We start from the raw sequence: 24,616 nt of genomic DNA, 5'->3' as shown, positions 1-24,616 counted from the left end.
TCTTACACAGACTGCCTGGACGTAGCACGACATTGCTCACACTGCCATCATCCAATCACGCGCGTTTAATGCGTGTGCTGTGAGACTAACAGGCCTCAGTACTGCATGAGTAACTTACTCCTGATTAGATAGAAGCTGATGGTCGTTACTGTGCATAGGATAAATTTAGTCTTTCACCCTTCAGAATGTCTTGCTAAATCTTTTTTAAACTCAACATATCTCGAGGCTGAGCACCAGAAGAAGAGATATCAAAATATTTAACCAGCTCAATGGCACGCAATTATTAGGCACTGGTTTGGAATTGTGTGGTTCTTGGAATTTCAGCATTGAATATAGACGAATCTCTTAACATTAGTGTTCGTTCCATGAATATTCTGCAACCTTGTCTTAGCCTCATCCCTTTCACATTGACTTTATATCCACGATTTGACATATAGGATGTTCTCTTCCCCTCACCTGTTACACCTGGACAGATTTGCATGATGCTGTTATGCAGAATCACACAACAGCAGCGGCATTTCCTATGATTTCCAGCCAGCAGCTTAATAGTGTTCCAAAATTATAAAAAAAAAAAACTTAACTTATTTTGCATTATATAAGAGCAGTTCAATTATTGTCCAAAATAAATCATGTAAATCCTTATTGTGCAAGTAGAGTTACAGTGACCTCTTGTGGTACAAAAGAGAACATCTGAAGTTTCACGCTGACGGTTTGCAGGAGATTTGCCAGTATTGTTGTTGTCGTCTTTATAACTTCAGAACGTAGGCGGTGGTGCATAGGTTAGACATTTCTTTATTAGACTGGAGCCAAAACCTGAGTAATCATTGTGCAAAGAATAACAGATCCCTGAGTTTCACAGTAACACATGTATGTCCATATGGTCAAAATGTGTAATACAATACAGTAAAAAACAAATTATACTCTTCCTTTTTTTTTGGTCAGCATGTCTGCGACAGATGGAGCCTTGCGTTTTTCACCTTTAAGCCAAAGAAATAAAGAAGAATTTTATAATACTTTACTTGAAATGCTTTTGGTTTCTGTTTAAGCAAAAACTTATGTCCATACCTTTGGTTTTTTTTGGGTGATTCACTGGGCTTTGAGGATCTTTTGGCATACGCTGCCTTCATCCTCTGAATGTTCTTCTTGCTGATGACTTCATGCTCCACAATAGGACGTGGGTAGTCTTCACCCACAATGCACCCAGCTGCCTGTTGGACACTGCGCGGAGCCTTCCAGGGCTCGTAGATATACTGCGCTGGGAACTTCTTCAGAAGAGGGAGGTACTTCCTGCAACGCAAGTGTTCCGTTTGTATCGGGAGGACTGATGTTACAAATCTTACAAGGATCAGGGTCTTACTTGATGAAGTCTCCGTTTTTGTCCGTCTTCTTTCCAAAGGCTACAGGCGAGTAGACCCGGAAGTACTGGTGGAAGAAGGTGCTCGCTGACAGCCACTGCCAGTTCCCAGCATTCAGAGCCCAATCGCCATCCAACAGAAGCTTCTCAAACACCTACACAGAGCAGGGAGACGACACAGAAACATGCTGTGGGAATGAACATTTGACAAGTGGGACGCTGAAGGTTAACCTGAGCTGGCAGACGTCTCGTTGTACGCACCTTCTGCCCCTCTTCCCAGCTGATCCACAAGTCTCCCCTGGTGAGGAAACAAGCCACGGCGTGTCTGGCCAGGTGGTGGATCCAGCCCTCCTGCCTCAGCTGAGTCATGATGGCGTCAATGAAGGGGAAACCAGTCCGGGCCTTAAGGGAAATACAACATTCATCATATGCTTAATTGACCTTCCAGTTGCAGTTCCTTCAGTATCATTCCTCTCTGGACTCTCCCTCACCTCTCTCCATGCAGCCAGGTGGTCTGGGTTCGTGTCCCAGTCCACCTGAGTGCACACAGGGTTGCCTTCCATCTTGTCAAAGTCAGGGACGCCCACGCCCGCCGTGTAGAAGAACTCTCGCCACAGTAACTGGCCGTGCAGGGAAACTGGAGGATCGGAGTGCTTCTTCTGTAAACACCAAACACACACACACTTAATGCCGAGCATCAGATAACACACATGCAAACTGTGTCAGATCATTAGGGGACCTGGACGGAGAGGCTGAGCTGGGATACTCACACCCTTGTAGACCTCGGTTAGTCTCCACCAGAAGGTGCGTGCGGACACACACCCAAAGGTGACGTACGGACTGAGGACGGTGGTGCTGGGGCTCAGGGAGTTCGGGGAGGTCTGGGGCTTCTCAAAACTACACACCCATCCCTGGACGATGGGAACAGACACACAATAAGTCACGTTACCCTTCGCACAACAGTCAGATCTAATAAACTGTTCTTCGTTGCTTCTTCGAATGCTGCTCTCACACTCTATCTCACTGACAAAACCAAGATGTGTGTGTGTGTGTACCGTTCTTTTCATCTGCTCGTCCAGTCTCCTCAGCGCCTCCTGTTCTCCCCCTGGGAACAGCTCCTCTCCCACAGACGCAGCGTCACCACTTAGCTCCTGCAGTGTTGGGATCCCGAATTTCTTCTCGTCTTCTTCAGAACATGGCGTCTTCACACCTGCAGGGGGGAAGGAGACATGCTGAACCTGATACACAATCTGCTTTTACTAATCACTGGAAAATGCAATTTCTATCTGTGGTGATAAAATGACAGAATTCTTTAATACCGTTCATGTCTTCCAGGCTTGGAGGAGAAATGGGTCTCTTGGGGGGACCCAGGGTCTTGACTAAGGCCTGCATACGCTTATAAGTGAGGGGGGCCGTCCCATTGTTCTCCTCAATTATCCTATAAAGACATAAACCAATGATAAATAAGCTATGAATTATACAATCCTAACACACCATACTGAATAAGCTCAGGCAGTTATTTAGTACCTGTCTATATTATAAAGTGTGTGTGAGACTTTGTAGATGAGTTCAACTCCATGTTGTTTGGCGAGAGCTGTCACCATCTCATCCCTGCTCAGACTGTAGGGCTCTGTGTCGTACTCGTAGGTCATCTTGGTCACGTTCCACTTGGTGAAGAGCTCTGGGAACACGTCCTCGGGTTTCCCCCTCACAACAAACAACCTGAGGGAGGAAACACAACACACAGCTTTACTTTATTTATCTGTGTGTGAGTAGGTGTGTGTGTGAGTATGTGTGTGAGCATCTGTGTGAGTTTATGTTGTTTGGGAATAGAATTAACACACTGGATGGATGAACAACAAGTCTAAGTAAATTAAGTATGCAATTCATTCAAACCTAGTCAAATTCTATAATAATAATCATAATAAAAAATACTACTATTGCAACTACTACTTATATTTCGAATTATTATTATTATCATAACGCAAGATTTAATATTCTTTATCATTCATTGTTTCTTGTCCCTGTGTGTTCACCTGGAGTTGAGTTTCCTCAGGCTGCCGTCCAGGTCTTCCAGGGCCTCGATGAGGAACCTCCAGCGGTTGACGCCAACCCGGGCGTCGTTGTAGAGGTGCGGGTCCAGCAGGAACACCGGGTACAGCTCCCTGCAGTCACGCAGCGCCGCCATCAGCGCCGGGTTGTCGTGCAGCCTGAGTCCTTTGCGGAACCAGTGGATACACGCGTGAGCCATTTCTGCAGAACCAAAAACATCAGACGGAGACGTAAACAAACACGAACACCTCCAACAGTGTCTTTACAAAGCGTGCAAAAGACGGCGGCTCTTGCTCAGATTTAGTGAAGGTGGAGGACAGTTATGAAGCGTAGTTTACCTGCTGTATTGTGCTTTAATTCGCTTCTCCCGACGGCGTGCTTCTTTCTTTTCGTGTGTGTGTTTGGTAACACGCTGCATGTGGAGTGTTACTAAAAGCAGGGAGCCGCTCTACGTTATCGGCACGCAGCGGAGGGGGAGGAGCGAGCTCCGCCTGCAGTGAGACCAAATGTCCACAAGATGTCACTGTTCACTTTTAGCCACAAAGTGTGAACGCTTCCTCTCCTTCTTTCCACATTTGACCTCTTAATCTCTTGCCATTTTTTCTTTTCTTTTCTTTTCTTTTCTTTTCTTTTCTTTTCTTTTCTTTTCTTTTCTTTTCTTTTCTTTTCTTTTCTTGTAGTTTTGTTATTGAAGTTTGTAATATGTAATATATACACACATCTCTCTCTCTCTCACTCACACACACACACACACACGACAGGTCAGGACAGTATTTGAGTATTTCGGGAGTGAGAGATTTTATTTCTATAAATTATTACTAGTCGGATTTGTACTTTCCTAAACATTCTGTTGTCGGGCACACAAAATAAGTTTGCAGCTTCTAACATTTCATATGGATTGAATCTTCTGCTGGTTCTCCAGGCTGTTGGGAGGCTGCAGCAGATTCAGATCCTCGACAGCTCCGAGTCTGATTTCAGCAGGCAGAAACACTTTATTCCAAGCTTGCGCCAGGTAAAGCACAGCTTAATAATTAATGTTGGTCTATTTGGCAGCAGATGATGATGATGTCATCAACACAGTTGTGGGGGGGCTGAGTGAAATACAGAGCAGAGTGTCAGGGCTGTGAATTCAACTTGTGGTGGAATGAGGCAATATTAGGATATCCTGTTGCCTTCAGGTGCTCTTTGAAAGATCAACACTCCACGATGGAAAAAGTTATCATTATTAGGCAATTTATGGATGGCCAGAAGCATACCCCTGCAGAAAAGAAGACGCGAAAACGGTAGTTAAATGTCTAGTGAATCAATACATCCCCATGAATGGTTTTCCAACCATCATCAAAACAGACAATGGCTCCCATTTCAAAAACAAAGACTTACAGACGGTTGAACAGTTGTTAGGACTTAAGCATAAGTTCGGCACAGTGTATTACCCACAGTCACAGGGAAAAGTGGAGCAAATGAATCGCACCATAAAAAGCAAAATCGCCAAAGTAAGCAGAGACACGGGCCTCTCCTGGCCCGATGCTCTGCCAATAGCGCTACTATCGGTTAGAATGTCCGTCAACTCCTCCACGGGGTACACCCCGTATGAGCTGACCCATGGAAGACCTTTCCCAGGACCAGCAGCGGTTCCTCCAGGACAGACACCCACAGGTAACGCCGCCCATCGAACATATTACAGACTCATACAGTGTATGCGTTCCAGATTCACCAGGCAAACCCGCGCTGACGGCACCGAAGACGCCGACACACCTGACCAGAAGAAAGGTCAGGAATTGACGTCACACGTCTGGCTGAAAGTCCTGAAACGAAAGTGGTCGGAGCCCAGGTGGACGGGACCATATAAGGTGACCGAAAGGACCTCCCATGCCCTAAGACTCCAGGGTAAAGGCAGCACCTGGTTCCACGTCTCGCAGTGCGCGCCACACTGAGGAGAGCCACACGGAGCCCTGTCGCCGTCGCCCCCTGGGTCAGGAGCAGGAAGTGCTGTCACCGGCCACGGGGCAGAATAATCCCCTGACAGGCACAGGTGTAATCAGACAGTCTACTCTGATTCACTGAAGCAGACAACCTCGATCCACTGCGCCACACGACAGCTCGTGAGGGAAAAGGTGTAAGACCTCCCCTCAGGACGCCGTCGGTTGGCATGACCCCACGGACCCCAGAAGAAGAAGACGGCTGTGATTTGATGTTGTTTGTGTTACTATTTGTGGTGCCAATTTTCATTCTCATTGCTATTACAGGTGATGTGCTCATATATGCCCTACACGCTTAGACAAACTGAATAGAACAAGCTCTCTCTCTCTGTGCGGGTTCACTTGCCTGCAGACTTGTGCTGTGTGCATTGTGAAACCAGATATCTGCTCTTCCATGTTCTTCGGCTAATAAACTGCATCTATCAGACAACGAACGAATTCACTGTCATTCCTGATCATGCAGGATCTCCGGAAGGTCCTAACAATGGGTATAAATATGGATTTCGTGGCATGTTAGCTTTCCACCAGCTATTAATGCGTTTGTGAAAACACAGAATTAACCCAGAACCCTCTTAAAGGACTCAAAATACAACTGACCACCTCTACCATGTGGTGATTTGTACCATGTGATAACAATAAGGCACCAGTCTGCCTTGCATGTTGGTGTATAGTTGAAGAACCTCAAGGTTTGACACAGATGCGAAACTCCAATCATCTATGATGGAAACAAGAGGTCTTAGATCTCATCCATGATGTAGGAACTAAAACAGGGACACTGATACCTCACAGAGGGAACACATAAAGGACCTGTGTCATTTTGCAGCTAGTTCCCTTTCAGAATCACTTTAGTGAACTGAGACTCCTTTACAAAGAAGTATATGTACACCCTATATATATACACCCTAACAAGCCATGTGGCTTTCGTCACGAATAGCGGCGTAATTTCGTGTTTCGGCAGCAGACCATGAAGGCAGCGTGGATCTCATTTGCGCTCCGTTGGCTGTCGGACACGTCACTCAGCGTTCATCCCGCCCAGCGGCATCGAGAGCGGCATGGCAACGACGCGGAGGAGGGGGGGTGAAGGTATGGAGCGGGTGGAAGTGGACCACGGCGAGCAGCAGCAGCAGCAGCATATTCCACTGCTCACCGAGCGGAGGAACGCAGCGTGCGGTATCCAGCCCGTCCGCTTCTACGCGCCCCGCTAGAGCGATGCACCACCGCCGCTGTCATCCATGTGCCGGAGCGAAGACCGCAAACGTCGCTAAACGTGTGAGAGATTAACTTGTATGTACGTGCTGTGTGCCGTACCTGGTCCCGTACGCAGACCGACGAGAAGATGCTGAGCAGACTAATGAGCAGCAGCATCAGGAGTCTGGACAGGGAATGCAACTGCACCGTGAGACTGCTGGACGATTCGGAGTACACCTGCACGATCCAGGTCAGTGAGGATCAACAGATTATGATCCTGACATAAGCTTCATGTTCGGAGATTATTTATTGACATGTTACACACCTGTGATTACTTACACGATTCACAGGTAGAATCAATGACTGATGTGGTGCAATCGCAAGCGTCCTGAAGGTGTCATTTTATCATTCTACTCCACGTACATGGACGTTGTTGTTGCTGTGTGTGTTTGTATTCAGTCACGGTGCTGCAGATGCTTGATTTCGTCACCTCGCGTTACCTGTGCGGACATCCCGTCATGACTGCATGCGGTGTGACTGCCGGGCATTCACCTGCATTGCGTAGCGCAGTCAAGGGTGATCAATTAGAGCTGTGATGCGCTCCAGTGGGTCGCAGAGTGATCGGTTGATATCTGTACAGGATTACTTATGCAAATAGTATTGATAGAGTATTGGTGATGTCATTATGGGGGTTGTTTTTGTCGACTGTCCCATGCAGCCAGGGGGATGTTGGTGTTTAACATGGAGGGTGTTGATGAATGTTAGACTGAAGAGGTGGTGAACACTTTTGCCAGATGATGGCTTTGTTTGTCCTTCAGCTTGATCATGGGTGTGAACACAGACTGTCACTCTGATGTCATGACAACAACTCTTAACTTCATGTTGGTGATTTGAATATTAAAGGTTTATATCTATATATATTAAAGTCTAGCTGTCCAATCATTCCATTACTATGAAAATGTTCTTTATCTGTTAAAAACATGACGTCTATTTTTCTTGGACATGAAACCATACAGTTGTCACAGAGCAGAAGGAGCAAGACTATGCAGAAGATTAAGCTCAAACATTGATCCAGACTTTGTTTAGGATCCCTAAGGTTGTGCAGCGTTGTGGGAAATACACAGCAAACAGGATTTCCCTTTGTAAAATACCTTGCTTCCATTTTGTTGCTGAAAAATTATCTAATTGTTAGATTAAATCATGATGTACACATGAGGTAACAACAATTGCCCTGCTATACATGACCAAAAACATGAACATGTCCATTTGAAAATGACTTACACAACTCCGAACAGCATCCTGAGAAACCCATCCCCCTCATCTAGATTCATTCATTCATCCTTTCTCTTTTTTTTGATGAAGTCATCCATGTTATTATCACTGCTTTGATTTACGTTCATGGATTTAGATACAAGTTTACAGTTAAGACAGCCTTTCTTTAGATCACACTTCTTTACAGCTCTCATATGAAATCATGGGTGGGGAAAGTAGGCAGGGGCAGTTGGGTAATGCTGCGATAGAGAGGTGTGTGTGTGTGATGAGATTCTGTTCTTTATTAATGGTTCATTAAAAATAAAAACAAAAGCGTCTGCCAAATGTCTAAATTTAAATGTAAATATTTACAAATGTAATCCTGTAATGAATCGTAAAAGATGTTATAACCTAAACTCTATTTCAGAACCATGGCGACCATTTTGTGCCAAAAAATGGATCATGCACGCAATCCATATTCCACTTAGTTTGTCACACAATTTGTCTTTTTTTCGGTATTCTACCTGTAATATATAAAAACAATGTTGTAGATGTGACCCAGCTGCTTCATGACCTTTAGGACACTGAACTGACAGTTTCAGTCTAATCACAGATCTTATCCTATCCATCTTATGTTCTTCTGTTTCAGTGGCAGGTTTAATGAGAGATCATCCATGCTTTCATCACCCTGACGATAACACTCTGTCAGTCACTCTTTTCATGTCTTTCTCTTTTCTTCTTCTTCTCACAAACGTCAATTTGCATGTTGACTGAGTGCAGAGGAGACATGACTAGAGTCAGCAAGCACCCAGAACCAGAGTGAAAGAACCACAAGAGATTAATGTGCATTATTGCCTTTATAGCTCAAGTGTGTGTGTGTGTGTGTGTGTGTGTGTGTGTGTGTGTGTGTGTGTGTGTGTGTGTGTGTGTGTGTGTGTGTGTGTGTGTGTGTCAGGTTGTGCACAGTCCTTTGAGTGCGTATATCACTGAGAATCCTGAGTGCTTCATCTAACCTGGTCTTTTGAGTTGCCAGAGCAGCTTTTGATGCTTGTTTCTCAGAGGGATTCCTCCGCCGCTGAATTAGGGATGACGGCACACAAAGACCATCACCACCTGCTCATTTCTTGGATGTGACGGCAAAGGCAAAACAAGCCTTTTAACGTCTGACTAGCAGCTTAAAGCGGCAGTGCTCTTGAGACAGATACTGTGGTGATTTTATTTCAGTCCTACCCCGTCCTACAAGTAAATAATACAAAACAAGTGGGAGGCTCACAATTGGTTTTCATGAGATTTCACACATTCAATTCTCTTTTTAAACTGTAGTGCTGCACTCACAATTCACATGTTTTTCATTATATGTCTTCACAGACAATGGGACGATAGTGCACAACGCTCAAACTTTACACCGCGTAGCCGCGAGGGTCCCCGTAACATAATGTGACATCATTAGCTGGTTCCATGAGTCAGTGTCTGCTTAGACTGGATGAGGAAGCCCATGTGTCTTTATTTTGTGTTCATGTGGACCCGTCTGCACCTGAAAGACTACAGATTACATGTTGTGGGAATGTCATTGTGCAGTTTTCACACTCTGTTGCTCAGCCTAACCCTCTCTCCCTGCCAACGGGAGGATTCCAGAATGATGAAACTTCCCGGTGTGACAAGACATCGGAGCACAGGAGGCTCCCACAATCCAAACACATGAAGCTTTCAGGCGTACTGGACACTCTGAATTGCCCAAATGTGGGATAAGTGTCTGTGTGTATGTGTGTGATCGCCCTTTAAGTATTGAAATGGTCGGCTCAAGCTTGCCACAATCCCTTGCTGGGTATAGGTGTGTGGTATACACAGGAACGATTGTGCGACTGCTTTGAAGTTCAACTTGGCCTTGAAAGGTGAAGTTGTCACTGCGTGTATCTGTGTGTGTTCCGTCTACATGTCATGGCACACAGGGAGTGGTGAGTGTGTCTGTGTGTTGGAGAGAGAGAGAGAGAGAGAGAGAGAGAGAGAGAGACTTGAGCACAGAGGCTGGCGCTTGAGGAAGAGGCACAGCGTTTCTAGAATATGTCAAAACACAATATAAACGGACTAATCAAATCAGAGGGCTTAGATATCATTTTTATCGATCACTAACATACTTGAGAGCTAAATATAATTTCAAATGTCACCCAGATTTCATACTGCTGAAATATACAGTTACATTGAAACATGTCTTCATGTTAGTGTAGCAGTGTGTTCTGAGAGTTGCTTACCTGATATGCGAATGTGGAAGTGCCATTCTAACACATATTTCAAGGTAAACGCTTACAATCTGCCACGGTGTTCTGATTTAACCCCAGTGTTTTTCTCCTCTGATGCCTCTCTTTGTTTCCTGTGGATTGTGTTTACTGGAGTATACACACGTTTTTGTTGAATCCCCACCTTGGCTTCTGAGCATTGCAGTGTAAAAGCTGATTCCACTCTCTAAGCCTCGGAAAGCACACTGCAGGGACAAAATCCCCATTATAAGAGGAAATTCTATCAACAGTTTAGCTCTCTACTGGCATATTAAAGGTGAAATATGCCATGATGTCACATTAAAGGCCACTTGATAAAGCACAACATCCCCAACTGGTCTAAATCCTCGGCTCAATTAGTCGTCTACTGTCTAGAACATACATATTTATCTCGCTGGCACTAGAAGGCATGAACATGACATTTAGAGAGCGTTGTTTTGTCTTACACAAAACATTTAGAGGAGACATCGTTCATCATCTGCTTAAAGGACATAGTAGTGACCTCACTGGACACGGTTGGACCCCTGAAAATGAGAGCGGACGTCTGCTGTCTTTTCCTGGACACCTTGGAGATGTGGCCCAGAATGAAGGGCTCTCACTGGGACTCAGGCTACGGTCACACTCCCCATTTAGCTCATTAACCTACACCTCAAACCGCTGCTGTTGCACTGACATCACATCACGGGGGAATGATTACATACATGACCTTCACAGCAGGAAGAATGTGTTACCGTCAAGGCTGTGTGGGGTGGAATGAAGATTGCTGCCTTGGAGCAGCCGGTGTAGAGAAACAAAGGCGGCACGAAGGAGTCCTGTTCAAAAACGAGGTAGACATGGAGACTCCACGCCACTCCAGCTTCTCATCAGTTTTGCTGATCAGCCTAATTGGATTCTAGTAACTACTACCCACATGCTGTCCCCTTCCTCTAATGATTTGTGTCTCCTCTTGTTTTTCTCTGTTGCTCAATCTTAAGTATACCTGCCATCACTATCCTGTGAAGTCCTACCGTAGCTTATTCAGCTTACATACATAGAGTCATGGATGTAGTGAGACACAACATGCCTCACTTTCCAATTCATATTACTGTAATTGAAGCTCACAGTAAACACAGGAGCTACTTAGATCAATAGCTTGTCTGATAATTATACCTTGCATGGTTTGAATGCATGATGTAATGCAGAAGTGTGGAGAAGTATTTAAGTAGTATCTCCTGGTTGGTAGTGGAGATCCCACTGTTCCTCTTTAGTCATCAGAGTCTACATGAGTTCATGATAGGAATGTACAAGTGATTTACCCCCAAACTAAAATGTTCTTATTACATAGAGAAGTTAGCAGATCTCCATGTAGGGGGGGGGGGGGGGGGGGGGAGATATGGCTCATCCCTGTGAACAGAGTGAGGGGTTCAGTCTCTTGGCACAGGCTCTGATCCTCCACAGCCCAATAATCAAATTAGGGTTTTTCCTCTGAAGCCAAATGCACACAGTGGACGGAGCTCCTTCTCATTTTGTGTTGTAAATAGGTTGCTGTTGTCTCTGAACTGTTGTCTCTGAACTGTTGTCTCTGAACTGGTCTCTCTGCGCTCCGATTGGGATCTGCTTGGTCTGCCCAACTAAAATTGGAATGCAGGTTGTAACACCATTCTTTTTAAAAGACACACACAAGTCGCAAACCTCTTGACTAAAATATTAAAATGGCAAACTTTTCATTTTGTTGATACTTGAATCTGAATATTGCAATTGACTCTTTTTTGCAGGTTAGCACAAAATCTGTGTGTGTGTGTGTGTGTGTGTGTGTGTGTGTGTGTGTGTGTGTGTGTGTGTGTGTGTGTGTGTGTGTGTGTGTGTGTGTGTGTGTGTGTGTTTGTGTGTGTGTGTGTTATGTGTCCATTTTGGCAAAGCCCTCCTAATTAAAACCAGAGAGTACCAGAACATTTAGATTAGTGTTAAGAAGCCCATTTGGTATTCTTTCCTGTGGTTGGCAAGTTTATAAATGATCCTCTCCAGCATTGCAGCAATGCAGTTCCTTCTTTGGCTCAGTCTGTGAATACATCAAGGAGGGTTTCAGCTGTGAGAGGGGTTTGGATTTTGTGTGGCGGATCACCGTTAGATGATCCATAAGGCCATAAAGTGTGTTTTTAATACTTGATTGAGTAACTTGATCAACAAATAAAAGGGTATTTTAATAAAATTGTTTAGTGTATCCACTTATTACTGCATGTGTCTTGTTCAGCTGAGATCAATCTGGCAGTGGGCTTGTATTATGATACATCATTTCTTTCAGGATACCTGTTCAAATGGTCATTGTAAATGATATATTTCATTGGATTACTATTTATGAGAATTGTGAAGACATCTCAGGGGTCTCTGTTAACTTCACTTCCAAGATGAGGCAGTGACTCAGCCAGATATAAACTTTATTTTGTCTAAGTGACAGCCTGTTTATGAGAGACCTGATGTGGTGAAGCGATCTGACAGGTTTCAATCTTGGATGAGCTGCGACATGAATCCATGCTCCCACTTCAATCAGGCGCAGTGCACTCCTGTGGAGCTGCTCTCCCGCTGATAACTGGCTGTATTTGAAATTCTAAATGTGACTTCTTGGATAGCGATATGAAAATGGATTCCACCTGACGATTTAAAATTGCCTGTGGTTTTATAGAATCCACATATGGGGAATGTCGGTCCTCCTCGTCTATTTCTTCTTATATTGCTTTATATAGAATAGAAGTATGATGCTTGGTAGCCTCACTGATACCAACATGTGTCACAGTGCTGCTAACTGCATGCGAGCCGCAGCTTTATGATGTGAAATAACCTCATATCCATAATGTGGAGATGTGGTCAAATAAAATGTTCAGGTCTTGGTCATCGTCCAGATTAGGACTGTTGGCTGTCAGCCATGTCAATGACATCATTGTCTCAGCTCACTGTCTGACTGATCATTTAAGTCAGCACATATTTACATCACAGAAGTCAGGCTTCATGTCGTAAGCCTACAAGTAATAACTTTACAGTAATCAGCAATCAGTGGTTGTGAGTCTCAGCTAATGACCGCTGATGTTGTCAATTCATCTTATTTATTATCACTTTTGTTATATAAGAGCCAAAGAGACAAACGATTCCACAGTAGATTTTGTGTGTCTATGCCTTTGTATTAGATGTGCATCTGGCGTACAGCAGCCGCTCTGCCTGTGCTGCTCCCAGGCCAGATGGGAGAACTTCAGGAGCCCCTCCAGCATGAAGCAGCTCTACCAAATGAGTGTGTGACCCCAAAATGTGTGTGTTTGTGTTGGTGCTTATCCACTGGTGCAACATAACTGACCTATATCCATATAGATTTTTAATCATCTGTTGAATCAAACTGTCAGATGCGCAGTTATAAATTAACGATTTGTCTTGTGAGCTTTTACTCCTCTTCCCTTTCTGTGTCCTGTCTGACCCCTGAATTCTCTCCGACCTCCTTCCTTTCAATTTCTCCGCCTCTCCCTGGTGCTCTGTCTTTCTTCTCTGAAGCAGCCAAATTGCAGGGAGTACATTAATGAGCTTGGCCCTGAGCAAACCTGATGCCACTTAATGACACGGCGGAGACGCACTGTACAGCTCACCTAAACCTGCAGGCACTACGCTTCAATGAACGGGCCGCAGGCAGGATGTGAATATACAATTCACTCACACAACTGCATCATTTCCTGTTATTCTGCTGTTAATTATGGTAGTCGCACCGAATATACTTAAGCACACACACATTAACTACAATCTGCCTCACTTTCTCTGTGCAAGGCTTTCGCACAAGGAAATAAGTGGAAGATGCCGGAATACACAATAAAAGATGATTTGTGCGTCGTGGCACATAATTAAGGAAGTTTGCTTTGGTAATTTGGGGGTTGTCAAGGAGTTTGTTGTTAAATATGAGGGAGTGAGAAGCAGCAAGACGAAGATCGCTGTGATGCAGCACCACAGGCCTGGGAAAACTCTGATTAAAAAGGTCTAGGGACGGGGTCTCTCTCTCTCTCTCTCTCTCTCTCTCTCTCTCTCTCTCTCTCTCTCTCTCTCTCTCTCTCTCTCTCTCTCTCTCTCTCTCTTTAAAACACTCTTGATCTATCGATTCATTCAGCCGTAACCCTCCCATTCGTCTTTGCTCGCAGCATCTTCAGTTGCAGTGGTACATCTTGTTGCTACGCCCCTACAGAACATTCAGCCCAGCTGCGTTCAAAGGTCTCAGCGGGTGAATTGAGAGAGCAGCGGTGGAAAACCCTGTAGATCAGGAAAACAAACGCGTATCGGCTGCTCAAAATCCTTCCTACAGCTGAGAAATCCTCCAAGACCTTACAGGAATGGGAGAGCGGGGTTCTTCCTCTCGCTAGGCTCTTCCTCTCTTCCTGTCTCTTCCTTCTTTCTTTCATGTCCAACATGAAAGGAGAGATGAGGCTTATTGGCCACAGCAGAGCTGAGGAGAGGGAGGGCAGAGGCGATTCCGTGGAGACTGATGATGATGGCGACGATGATGATGATGATGATGATGATGATTATGCCGCCGGCTGTAATGAAGTTGAAAATCTTTCTGCTGCGATTTGGACTTGGACTTGGCCCTCATGTGTTATGCGTCATCCACTCTCATGAGATCTTCTGTTTTTGATCTTCATCCTGCATACTGATGATGTTTTTTATCAAGGTGCTCTCAATTATAGCCGCCTGCTTGAATGTTTTGAATATACGTGTGTGTGTGTGTGTGTGTGTGTGTGTGTGTGTGTGTGTGTGTGTCTGTGTCTGTGTCTCTGTGTGTGTGGTACATGTTTGATTCTCCTGCAATATTGTCTTGCAAATCCACCGAGTGATATGAGGCGACACCAGAAAATGTAGCATTGTCGCATCTGCCGGGGTGTGAATTGGGTTCTTTGTTGAATAAAAAGGCAAAAAGCTTAATTACACGGGGATGCTGACATCCTGTAGGGCTGCCTGCTGGCTCGGCACATTACAGACAACAATATCCTCTGTGTCTGCATGTGTGTTAGTCTGTGTGTGTATCTGTGTGAGTGTACAATAGGAAGGAGGGTATTGTAGAGACGGAAAGGAGGGAGATGTTACACCATAAAGATTAAAATAATGAGTGTCTCCCTGTGATCACAAGGGTAACACTGACTATGCTAATCATGCTGCGGCATAGTAACACTGTGCAGATGCTTATGCTGATCTCATTATTAGGGGAGGGGATAGAAGTGGAGATGCAGTTTGGTATTGCCACATACGTACGCGTGTGTGTGTGTGTGTGTGTGTGTGTGTGTCTCTCTCTCTCTCTCTCTCTCTCTCTGGGGAAGGTGTGGCTGCCTGTGTGGTAATGTGGGCTGAAGCAGGTCGAGGAACTAGTTCACGTTACACGATGTCGTCTTTAAGAGTCAGAACCAGAATTGTTGAAATGAAAGGAAAAAGTAATATAGTGTTGGTAACATAATAGTTTTACTTCAGTACTTTGGTTTTCGGCCTTTTACCTGCAGTTTGTTTGAAATGTGCCTCTAGCGCCCCCCCTTCTGCACATTTAACACACTTGTTCGCCCTGTGAGTGAGTTTTACTTTGTTTTGCCATTGCTGCATTCCTACCAAATTAAATGTACGCTTCCTGAGTGAGTGTCCATTTGGTTGTTTATGTTGCCATCCACACATGCTCTTAAATGTGCTTTAGCTCATTAACATGTTGATTGTGATTGGCTGCAGCTGGATGATGTGATTCTAGTGTGCTAATCAAACCCACAGTGACTTAATGAATCAAATTAAAAGACTGTGACCTGGATTTAGCGTAGCGCTGCACATATGCTCCTAGATGTTCATGTCCTATATAAGCACTCATTTGCAAAGTCTGTTTCCAGTACAGTTTTGCGGAGGACTTCTTTGTGGGCTTCCATAAGCAAGTGTGAAACTGTACAACGTGATTGACCGGATCAGGATTTGCACTTTGATTTAACTTGAGCTTCTCTGGGTAACATATCTGGGTTTTAAAGCTTTAAATGCTGTGGAATAATCACCTGGTTGTGAAAACAAATCCAAGATTTAATTCCTGACTCATCACTAGTACAACAAATTAAAATAAGTCTCGTTCAGAGCCGCATTGTCCTGACGAGGCCTTTGACAGAGGGAAGAAAAAGGTTTGCAATACAAAAGGCATGACTCAGCAGATGTGTACACACACTGTGTATGCACACTATGGACTCACACACTGTGTACCGTCTGTTAGCTCTGGAAAAAGTTTTAATGAAGACATGATTCTCCCTCAGATGATCTTGTCATAATGGGATTTAGCTCTTTCTCTATCCATGTTGTTGTTACTGCTTTTTACTGGAGGTGATATAAAACTCGGAGTGTGTGGATGTTGGAATTACAGCGCTTACAGTCAGCAAAATGTGAAGAAGTGCAGATACCTGCTGCACTTCACTGACTGTGCAGCTCCTTTAGTAGTCAGCAACTTTGAGCCCAGAGCCAAGATGCCGCCTGTCTTAAACACAGCAGAAACAGAAGACAAGCGCGCCTGCAGAGTGAAACAAATGTGTGTTGCTCACGCAGCACTTTTTACTTCCAGCAAAGAGGTTCATTTAACATCCATGGTGGATTGTTGATTTGTTAACAGGATTATTCTAAAACTTAAACTCGATGTGCAGGATCAGGGCATGAATCAGAACCTGTGCTGATCCGGCTCTTTCTTTAAAATTTAACACACAAAGGTGACCAATAGGCCTGATCTGGGCAGTTACTGCGAAGTGGCAAATAGGGATAGCAACATATAACTATTACCACTATGTACACAAGATGAGTACGAAGCAATCATTTTGACGCTTGTCCTATCAGTACAGATGGAGATCCTGAGGAATTTACATCTGTACTACACGATTGCTCTTAAAACCAAAGGCGAACAATTCAATCAGACTGCAGTTTCATTCTCTAATACCCAATTACCTCCAAGGTACAAATCTTCTCAGGATCAATCGATAAATCTAAATCCAGAATATCTTAGCCAATAGAAAACTATGTGTTCCCTCTATTTCATTATTGAGAGACGGAGCTGTAATTGGACTGTTGTACTTTCACAGGGCTTTGCACTCTAATCAGCGTCCCTCTGGTTGTTGTTCTTCCTGGTCCAAATGCTGATGTGTGTGTGAACTTGGATACAGATGAAAAGAATTCCCCCCACTTTATTTTGAAAGGCGCCGAAATGATGAAAATTAAGGTAAATGAGATGGGGTTTTTAAAAATATTACACAAACTAAACCCTCGAAAATATGAAAGTGCATTCAAGTACAAGATAGTAACCAATACACACACCCCCTCCCCCCCTCACACACACACTCACACCTTTAGTAGTAATAGTAGCATTGATCAATACTCTTCAGTCCTGTTCCATCTCTCTCTGCTCTACACTTGATTGATTTGCTGAGACAGGTGTGTGAGCAGGAGTTGATTTTAAGTACACCTGATTTAGCCAATCAGGCTCAGTATCGTGCAGTGAGCCTGAGCCTATTTCCTGCATTTTACAGTGTTTAACCAAGGAGGGGTTGGTCTGTGTGTGCAGCGCTCTATTTATAAATCCCTCCTATAGCAGAGCAGCCGTATGTGTGTGGAATATTAAGCATCCCCCCTCTCACACACACACACACACACACAGTGGGGTAAATGTGCTCATCATCAGCTCAGCTCTGTACGCGTAACACTGCACACTCTAGTCAAGTGGCAACTGAAGAGCTCCAGCTTTTTCTTTGTTGCTGTCTGGTTTTCCCCTTTGGCACACACACACACACACACACACACACACACACACACACACACACACACACAGTGTCTGCTGTCTTTCCCCCGTATCTCTTCCCATACTGTCTTTGTGTTCTTTGCAAACCTTTGCTGCTTCGGCCTGAATGCATTTTGCTGAGTGTGTGTGTGTGTGTGTGTGTGTGTGTGTGTGTGTGTGTGTGTGTGTGTGTGTGTGTGTGTGTGTGTGTTAAAAGTAGGCGGACGAGGCAGCGCAGGCTTCTTGCCCTGTGAGAGCTCTTTTCTTTTCTTTTCTTTTCTCCCTCTCCCCTCCTCTCTTCTTGGCTCTCACAGAGGTGGACAGCATCAGAATGACTCACTTGTAAGAGAGGGATTGATTCCATGCCTGATATGTTATTAGACGTCGACATTTGTTACACAGAGCTGCTGCTGACTATGAAAACAAGCTGCGTTATAAAAGTGAAACATCTATTATGATGGAGGAAGCTTCTTTTGTGATGCCAAGGCTCGATTTTGTCTTCTTGGTCGGACAAAAAAAATATAATAAGAGGTGAAAACAGTGGAATCTCCCTCTCTGACTGACAGCATATTTCTCTGCTTACGGGTCATAACATTTTGCAGGGTATTCATTGATTCACACTGATGGTGAATTTGGCACAGGCCCTTTGAATGAAGTACAGATAATGGATCAGCTGCTGCTCACTTTTAAGGCACCGCAACACAGGCAGCCGAGTGCACCAGTGTAAATATGCATGAAATATCAATAACTAAAGACTTCCTGGAATTGTTAAAGATAAACTTCAACGCTGAGAAGATCGCCACTGTGAATTGATCCCAAATGAATCGATTTATGGATGAATGCGTCCACGAAACCTAACCAAATACTTGCAGACTAATTAATGAGTGGGAGAGGAGACAGAAAGAAAGAAAGTCAAGATGTTGCTGTCACGTCTTCACTGGGATCTGTCACAGTAAAAACCATCATCATCTCTCTCTGCCTTCCTCTTCCTCTCTTCTGTCTGACCAAACATCTTCAGTAGGTTTACAGCCGCTTTCCTCCGCCAGCAATGATAAATCGATTCTGCCGTGTATTTGAAAGAATCTCCTCATATTAGTTTCAATAGATTATTCTCCACATAACCACTTCAGAAAACAATTACTTTATCTGCAGCAGCATGTTTACATAGAGCAGCTTCTCTTAGTATTCAGCGTTTCTCATACATTATGTAACGGGAGAATGAAATTATGAACTAGAAACAACGATGCTCAGCCTGTAAGACACAACCAGCATGGAGAAAGTCAACAAAGTCACCAGCAGCTCGACCTGCTTCTCTCCCCGGTTACACAGAGCGAGCAGTGTGAGTGACAGGTGGGCAGGAAGATGTAGAAAAGAGGTTTCAGCAAGAAAATGTACAAATTTAACAATTCTTCTTCTTTATTTGCTTTGTTTGCTTTGTTTAATACTACATGCAACATCTCAGGCTCCAATTTCATATTATGCATTGGAAACTATTATTTGTATTGAGCTTGATCATTCATAGAGAAATGGCCTGACAGAGTCCATATACACAAGCATTCACACACACACACACACGCAGTGGCACAAGCACACACTTAGTACCATGCCAGGCCATAAATCTATTACCGACACATTTGTCATCAGTCAGCGGGGCTCCGATAGCCAGAGTACAGAATATGGATTTAGACGTTCCCAGAGCCCCTAATTGGTTAGACTGGCACTGAGCCCTGTGGGTCTTCTGAGATGTTCATCAGAAGAGTATGGAAGGCAAAGTCACCATCCTGCCATGCAGCCACACGATCTCCTTCCACACCTTTACAAAGTGACTCAGGGGACTTTACATCATTAAATTAAGAAGAGCCGTCTGCTTTCCAAAATCCCGGCTGTCACCTGAATGGGTTTTCACTTATCCCTTTGCCACTTTGTGAAGCTCCTGCGTGCGTCATCATCACGGCTGAATCCCACTGCAGCTTTCTTTTACATTGCAGCCTTCAGTTTGAAGCAGGACCCAAAGCGCGCTGGTGTCCGGCCTCAGCAGGGTCGTGATGACACAGCAGGGCACCGATTGGCCCAAATGTGTGGCAGCATTACAACTACCTGAGGCCAAAATTTCCAGCAGACAGACTCAGGTAATGTATTTCTTCCTATTTTATACAAGGCAGTGGATAACAACCGGATGGGAAACACAGAAGCTCATCATCAGAAGAAGAAGGAGAAGGAGAAGGAGAAGGAGAAGGAGAAGGAGAAGGAGAAGGAGAAGGAGAAGGAGAAGTAGAAGAAGTGGAATAGCTTACAAGCTCATCCTCTACATGACTCCCTTGTGTACTAAATTCACTCTTGTCTCAGTCAGTGAGGCAGAAAATCAATCGTTTATTTACAGGGAGTCACAGCAGACACATACCGATCTGGATTATAGGAGCAGCAGCTATGGGTCCTAATAAGGCCAGATATACTGTGACGTGCAGAAAGGGCAGATATGACTGGTTTGCTGAGTGGAAGAGTGTCATAAGTCTTGGTCAGAGGCATATAAGGGGGCAGGCTGGGCTACAAGTGGCTCTCAGCCTGATGGGTCATTTCCTTCAACCCTCAGATCATGTGTGTGTCAAGACCGACGCTCCTACCATTCGTATCGCCCGACGTGCGACACATGCGACAGTGCCGGAGTGTCTTACTTTTTCCTGTAATCACCGCCCCTCTTCCCCACTGGTTTTCGGGGGGGGGGGGGGGGGGGGGGGGGGGGGGAGTTGTCACGGCGGACAAGGCGAAACTTATTGCTTAGGAACGTAAATAGCCCGACCTCCACATCCCACAGTCCCCAGCATTGTAAAGATAATAAAGAAAGGATTAAAAAAGATATTGCATGAGGGAGTTACAGCCTGAGAAACGGTGGGAAATCAAGTGAAGCAACAACCAAACACTACAGTTGTAATTAACCTGAATGCACCACAGTGTCACCTTGTAGGATTACAGCTCTTGTATGTGACTATAAAACCACTATGTCACACTTGAATGATACTCTGACACATTTTGTCATCTGAAACGTACTTCCAATAAAAGCAGATATCAAATTCTATTGAATCTCAAAGCATTTTGAGTGATGATGCGATACACTTGACTGCAGGCTCGTTTCTCTGTCTTTGTCTGTCTCTCATTCCTTCTTTGCTCCTTCTGTCTCAGCCCGTGTGTCCTTTTTTTTATCACAGTGTCATCTGGAGAGCAAATCAGATCGACAGACTGAAAAGCTTTCTCTGCCTCAATTAGAGATAAATACTGATTCAGAGGGAGGATGTGACTTTAGATTTTTTTTCTTCCAGGCTTTTTACATTTGCATTGTTAAAGTGATGAAAGGCAGCGTATCCTCATTTGAAATTCAAAATCACTTTCTTCTTTTTTTCCCTCACTCATTTCCCAACAAAGGCAGACACTTTGGACCGATCCCAACGGGTTGCCAGTTGGTCACAGTGACAAAACACAACTCTCTCATTTCCCGTGTCGTTGGATCCCTCTGAAGCTTTCACTTTTTAAGAATAAATCCTTTACATATTTGTGTCTCTCTGTTTTGGTTCAGTGTATGATTTCGTCACAGCTGTAGTGTGTCCCAGCCAGACGGCCCTGTGACTTTCCAACGCCCTTGGATTTTTAGTGATGCTTACGAACCACAGGTCTCCATGGCAACAAGATATTACATCACTACTCTCCAGCTGCTGTCGTCAAGCTGTAAGCTGGTGCTCGGCCAAGCTCTGCGGCAGCCCAAGACTGACTTTCTCTCTCTCTGTCTGTCTGTCTGTCTCCCTCTGTCTCTCTCACGTACACGTACACACACACACACAAACACACACAAAGACCCTAATTATAAATATGTTAGATTAACTGTTATACTTACTTTACTTTGCAACCTGGGTCGACTTACCATGTCTCCATGATGGATTCAGGAATGCCTGGAGCTACAGTTGAGGTTCTAAGTTCAACATGGCTGCTGTTCTGAATAGGCATGAACTCTCTCAACAACACATCACACACAGTGGATACGGGCACAAGTTCAAACGTGGAGCGATCTCCTCTATATTGATGTGACCTCTAGCTGTATGCCAAGAATCTGTAACTCATCCACCTCACCAGGATCTACAGTGGATCCTAGTGAGGAGAGGGAAGCCTGAACGAACCGGTCAGGGCTTTGTGAGTGTCAAGGCTGGATTGACACACATAACGTCAGGTCATAAGTCAGGTCAGAGTATCCATAGCAGAACTGCAGCACAGAGTGATACAACCAAAATAGCCAAAATAAATCGGACTTGAAAAGAGCTGGAATTCAAACAACACCTGAACAAACCAGAAGATGACAATGAAGTGGAGACATATTTTGTCCGCGCGTCTAAGACTAACTGACCTCATCTCCATTTTTGTTCCTCTTTATCCCAGTTTGTCTTTTGCCTTTGGGAAGGAGTCCTTTAAGCATTTGACCCTCCTTAAATGGGGTTAACAGTGTGTGTTAGCCCCATTTCCAGTATCCCACGTCCCCATGGATGCCAGTGATGGATGTCCTCATGAAAGCAGAAGAAACTTGGCTTGAGATGGTTGTGATTTTCCTCTGGTGCGAGTGTGCAGACATGAGGCCTGGCTTCTTTTATTCAACCTGTGTCCCAGCCAGACAGGCCTCGTGTTCGTGTCCTGCAGCTTCTTCATCTGTCACGTTGCCATTAGTGGAGCATACTGGACAGTGCATCCCAGGAGGTCTCGGGCACTTCTTATTTTATTACCAGAGGTCAAAGTAACCTTGGTGCCTGACTGAACTTTCTCTGCTGTTCTGTGTGAGCAGCGTTCTGTGAACCCCAGGGTCTCGCAAAGAGGAGCGAGTTGAGGAAAGGTGAGACGTGAGCAACAGAGCATAGATGGGAGAAAAGAGGACGAGCTACAGGTGACAAGCATAGAGATCACCACACCACAATGTAGCCAAACTGACACTAATGTGCTTTTACATAGAAATAGATGATGATTTAAAGAAGATTGAAAATGGAGGCCAAAGAAGAATTACAATATTTACCAGACCTGCCCATAAAAGCTTTAAGAATATGGGCTCTGTATCCATTCAGCACAGCCATTATACCCTCACACATTTAGATCACATTCTTTCATAATTCAGGTACATTTTAGAGCAAAACTAAAATAAGAGTCCTGGCATCAGCAGATATACCTGCACGGGGATTAAAAATGTATAAATTGTCAGCCAGTGGAGACTAATGCAGCACAATGAGAAATGAGGACGAGGCAATGAGCACGGATGGCTCCCACGTCGCTCACTGTCACAGAAATAAAGCTGTTATAGTGTTGGTGAGAGAGATTGAGGAAGAATCACAGCTGGGTTAGCAGCCGCCAACACTCCGCTTTAACATCAGATGCTGTTAGTGGTGAAGTGATGCGTGTCGGTTGGAGCTCCTCTCTCAAAGATTAGGGGAGTTACGGTTGTAGTGAAATTGTGGCGTTGTGTCAATGAATATGAGGGATCGTTCCACTTTCATTCAACCACTGATATGATGTCACCATCTGAGGTCAAAGGGGGCTGATAGAAATAGTTTAAAGGACCAACTATGATCCAATGTTAAGACACTCATTCATACCTCTTGCTATGTTGATCAGGAGTCGAGATTGAGTTCAAGGACTAAGCAACATTCATGTCTTACTTTATATCCAGTGTTATTGTATGTTTAGTGAGCCAAAACAAAGTAATTATAGTGTATAGTAATTGCTCACTCTGACCACCTTACATAGCCTCCCAATTAATGTAGCTGTCCCAGTGTTTAGACCGAACCCACAGTTCTCCAATCAGCTCAGCCTGGTGTGACTAATCAGTGTGTTCACAGAAACAACAGATCCTCTGACTTAACCCAAAGAGTCAAAAATAAATTAGTGGTGATGTTTAACAAATTATCTTTGAGTAACATTTTTAAGAAGTCGCTGAACAATAAAGGACCTTTAATGGAAGATAAAAAACTACAATGAACCCATGATCCATCTAGAGCAGGGGTGGCAAACTCAAATACACAGTGGGTCAAAATAAGATACTGGGACTTTTTGTTATTGTTTTCCCTTCTCTCCAGATATATAATCATCAACTTAATCATATGGAAACATACTTAAGTTTAGCTAAAACATTAAGTCTGGAACAAGCAAAGTTCCAGTCTAAAACAACCAAAATAAAATAATAATTTCCTTCAACGAAAATCCAACAATTCAACTATTCACCGTCCATGCTTTGGAGCAGCAAGAAAAATGTGCATAAAGAAAGTCTCAGACTTGGTCCAAGCCAGATACCTGACATCTCTTCTTAGATGCTAGGTCATCCATGTTTGGGCTCAGGCTCTAAGCTGAAGAAATCCTCAGGATTGAGTGAAGGTGTTCATCAGTGAGACGACTCCTGTGTGATGTTTTGTTCATCTTCATCAAAGAGAATAGTTGTTCACATAGACATGTGCTGTCGGACACAGAGAGCATTTGAGCAGCTTGAGGACGGAGTTGGGGCATTGTGTCGGGGATGAAACGGCCCCGCCCCTGAAGCTGCAGGTTGAGCACATCGAGATGGCTCATGATGTCACAGAGAATGCATCCGCAGAGCATTCTGGGATGTGTAGTATTAGTGGTGCATGCGCTATATAATGGCGGGTCAGCTCTGATAGACATTTGATATTATCTCGCTGGCCAAATATAATTACACTGCCAAAGATTTGGCCCACGGGCCTGAATTTGACACCCCTGG

At 44.4% G+C, this 24,616-nt stretch overlaps 2 protein-coding genes across 3 annotated transcripts in view; one reads left to right on the top strand and one right to left on the bottom strand.

Moving 5' to 3' along the window:
• Positions 1 to 737: 737 nt before the first annotated feature.
• Positions 738 to 3,839, bottom strand: cry5 (cryptochrome circadian regulator 5). Its single transcript, XM_076156303.1, has 11 exons — positions 3,745 to 3,839; positions 3,391 to 3,607; positions 2,882 to 3,076; positions 2,674 to 2,792; positions 2,410 to 2,564; positions 2,125 to 2,265; positions 1,846 to 2,013; positions 1,616 to 1,756; positions 1,358 to 1,509; positions 1,066 to 1,287; positions 738 to 977 (listed from the first exon to the last, which is right to left on the bottom strand). Exons 2-11 carry the CDS (start codon positions 3,603 to 3,605, stop codon positions 974 to 976), a joined length of 1,512 nt encoding a protein of 503 aa, XP_076012418.1. The 5' UTR covers positions 3,606 to 3,607; positions 3,745 to 3,839; the 3' UTR covers positions 738 to 973.
• Positions 3,840 to 6,721: 2,882 nt separating this feature from the next.
• Positions 6,722 to 24,616, top strand: part of LOC143004854 (FERM domain-containing protein 5-like) — a 48,203-nt gene continuing 30,308 nt past the window's right edge. For both annotated transcript variants that reach the window (XM_076156018.1, XM_076156016.1), the window contains exon 1: positions 6,722 to 6,823. In XM_076156018.1, the coding sequence (XP_076012133.1) occupies positions 6,722 to 6,823 (102 nt within the window). The remainder of the gene's footprint in view (positions 6,824 to 24,616) is intronic.

The sequence above is a fragment of the Genypterus blacodes genome, unplaced genomic scaffold, assembly GCF_046128005.1.
Source record: "Genypterus blacodes isolate CSIRO-AG114 ecotype Tasmania unplaced genomic scaffold, CSIRO-AGI_Gbla_v1 ptg000067l_1, whole genome shotgun sequence".
In the NCBI taxonomy this organism is placed as follows: domain Eukaryota; kingdom Metazoa; phylum Chordata; class Actinopteri; order Ophidiiformes; family Ophidiidae; genus Genypterus; species Genypterus blacodes.
Note: the sequence above shows the minus strand (reverse complement) of the source record. Positions and strands in the feature narration are given on the sequence as shown.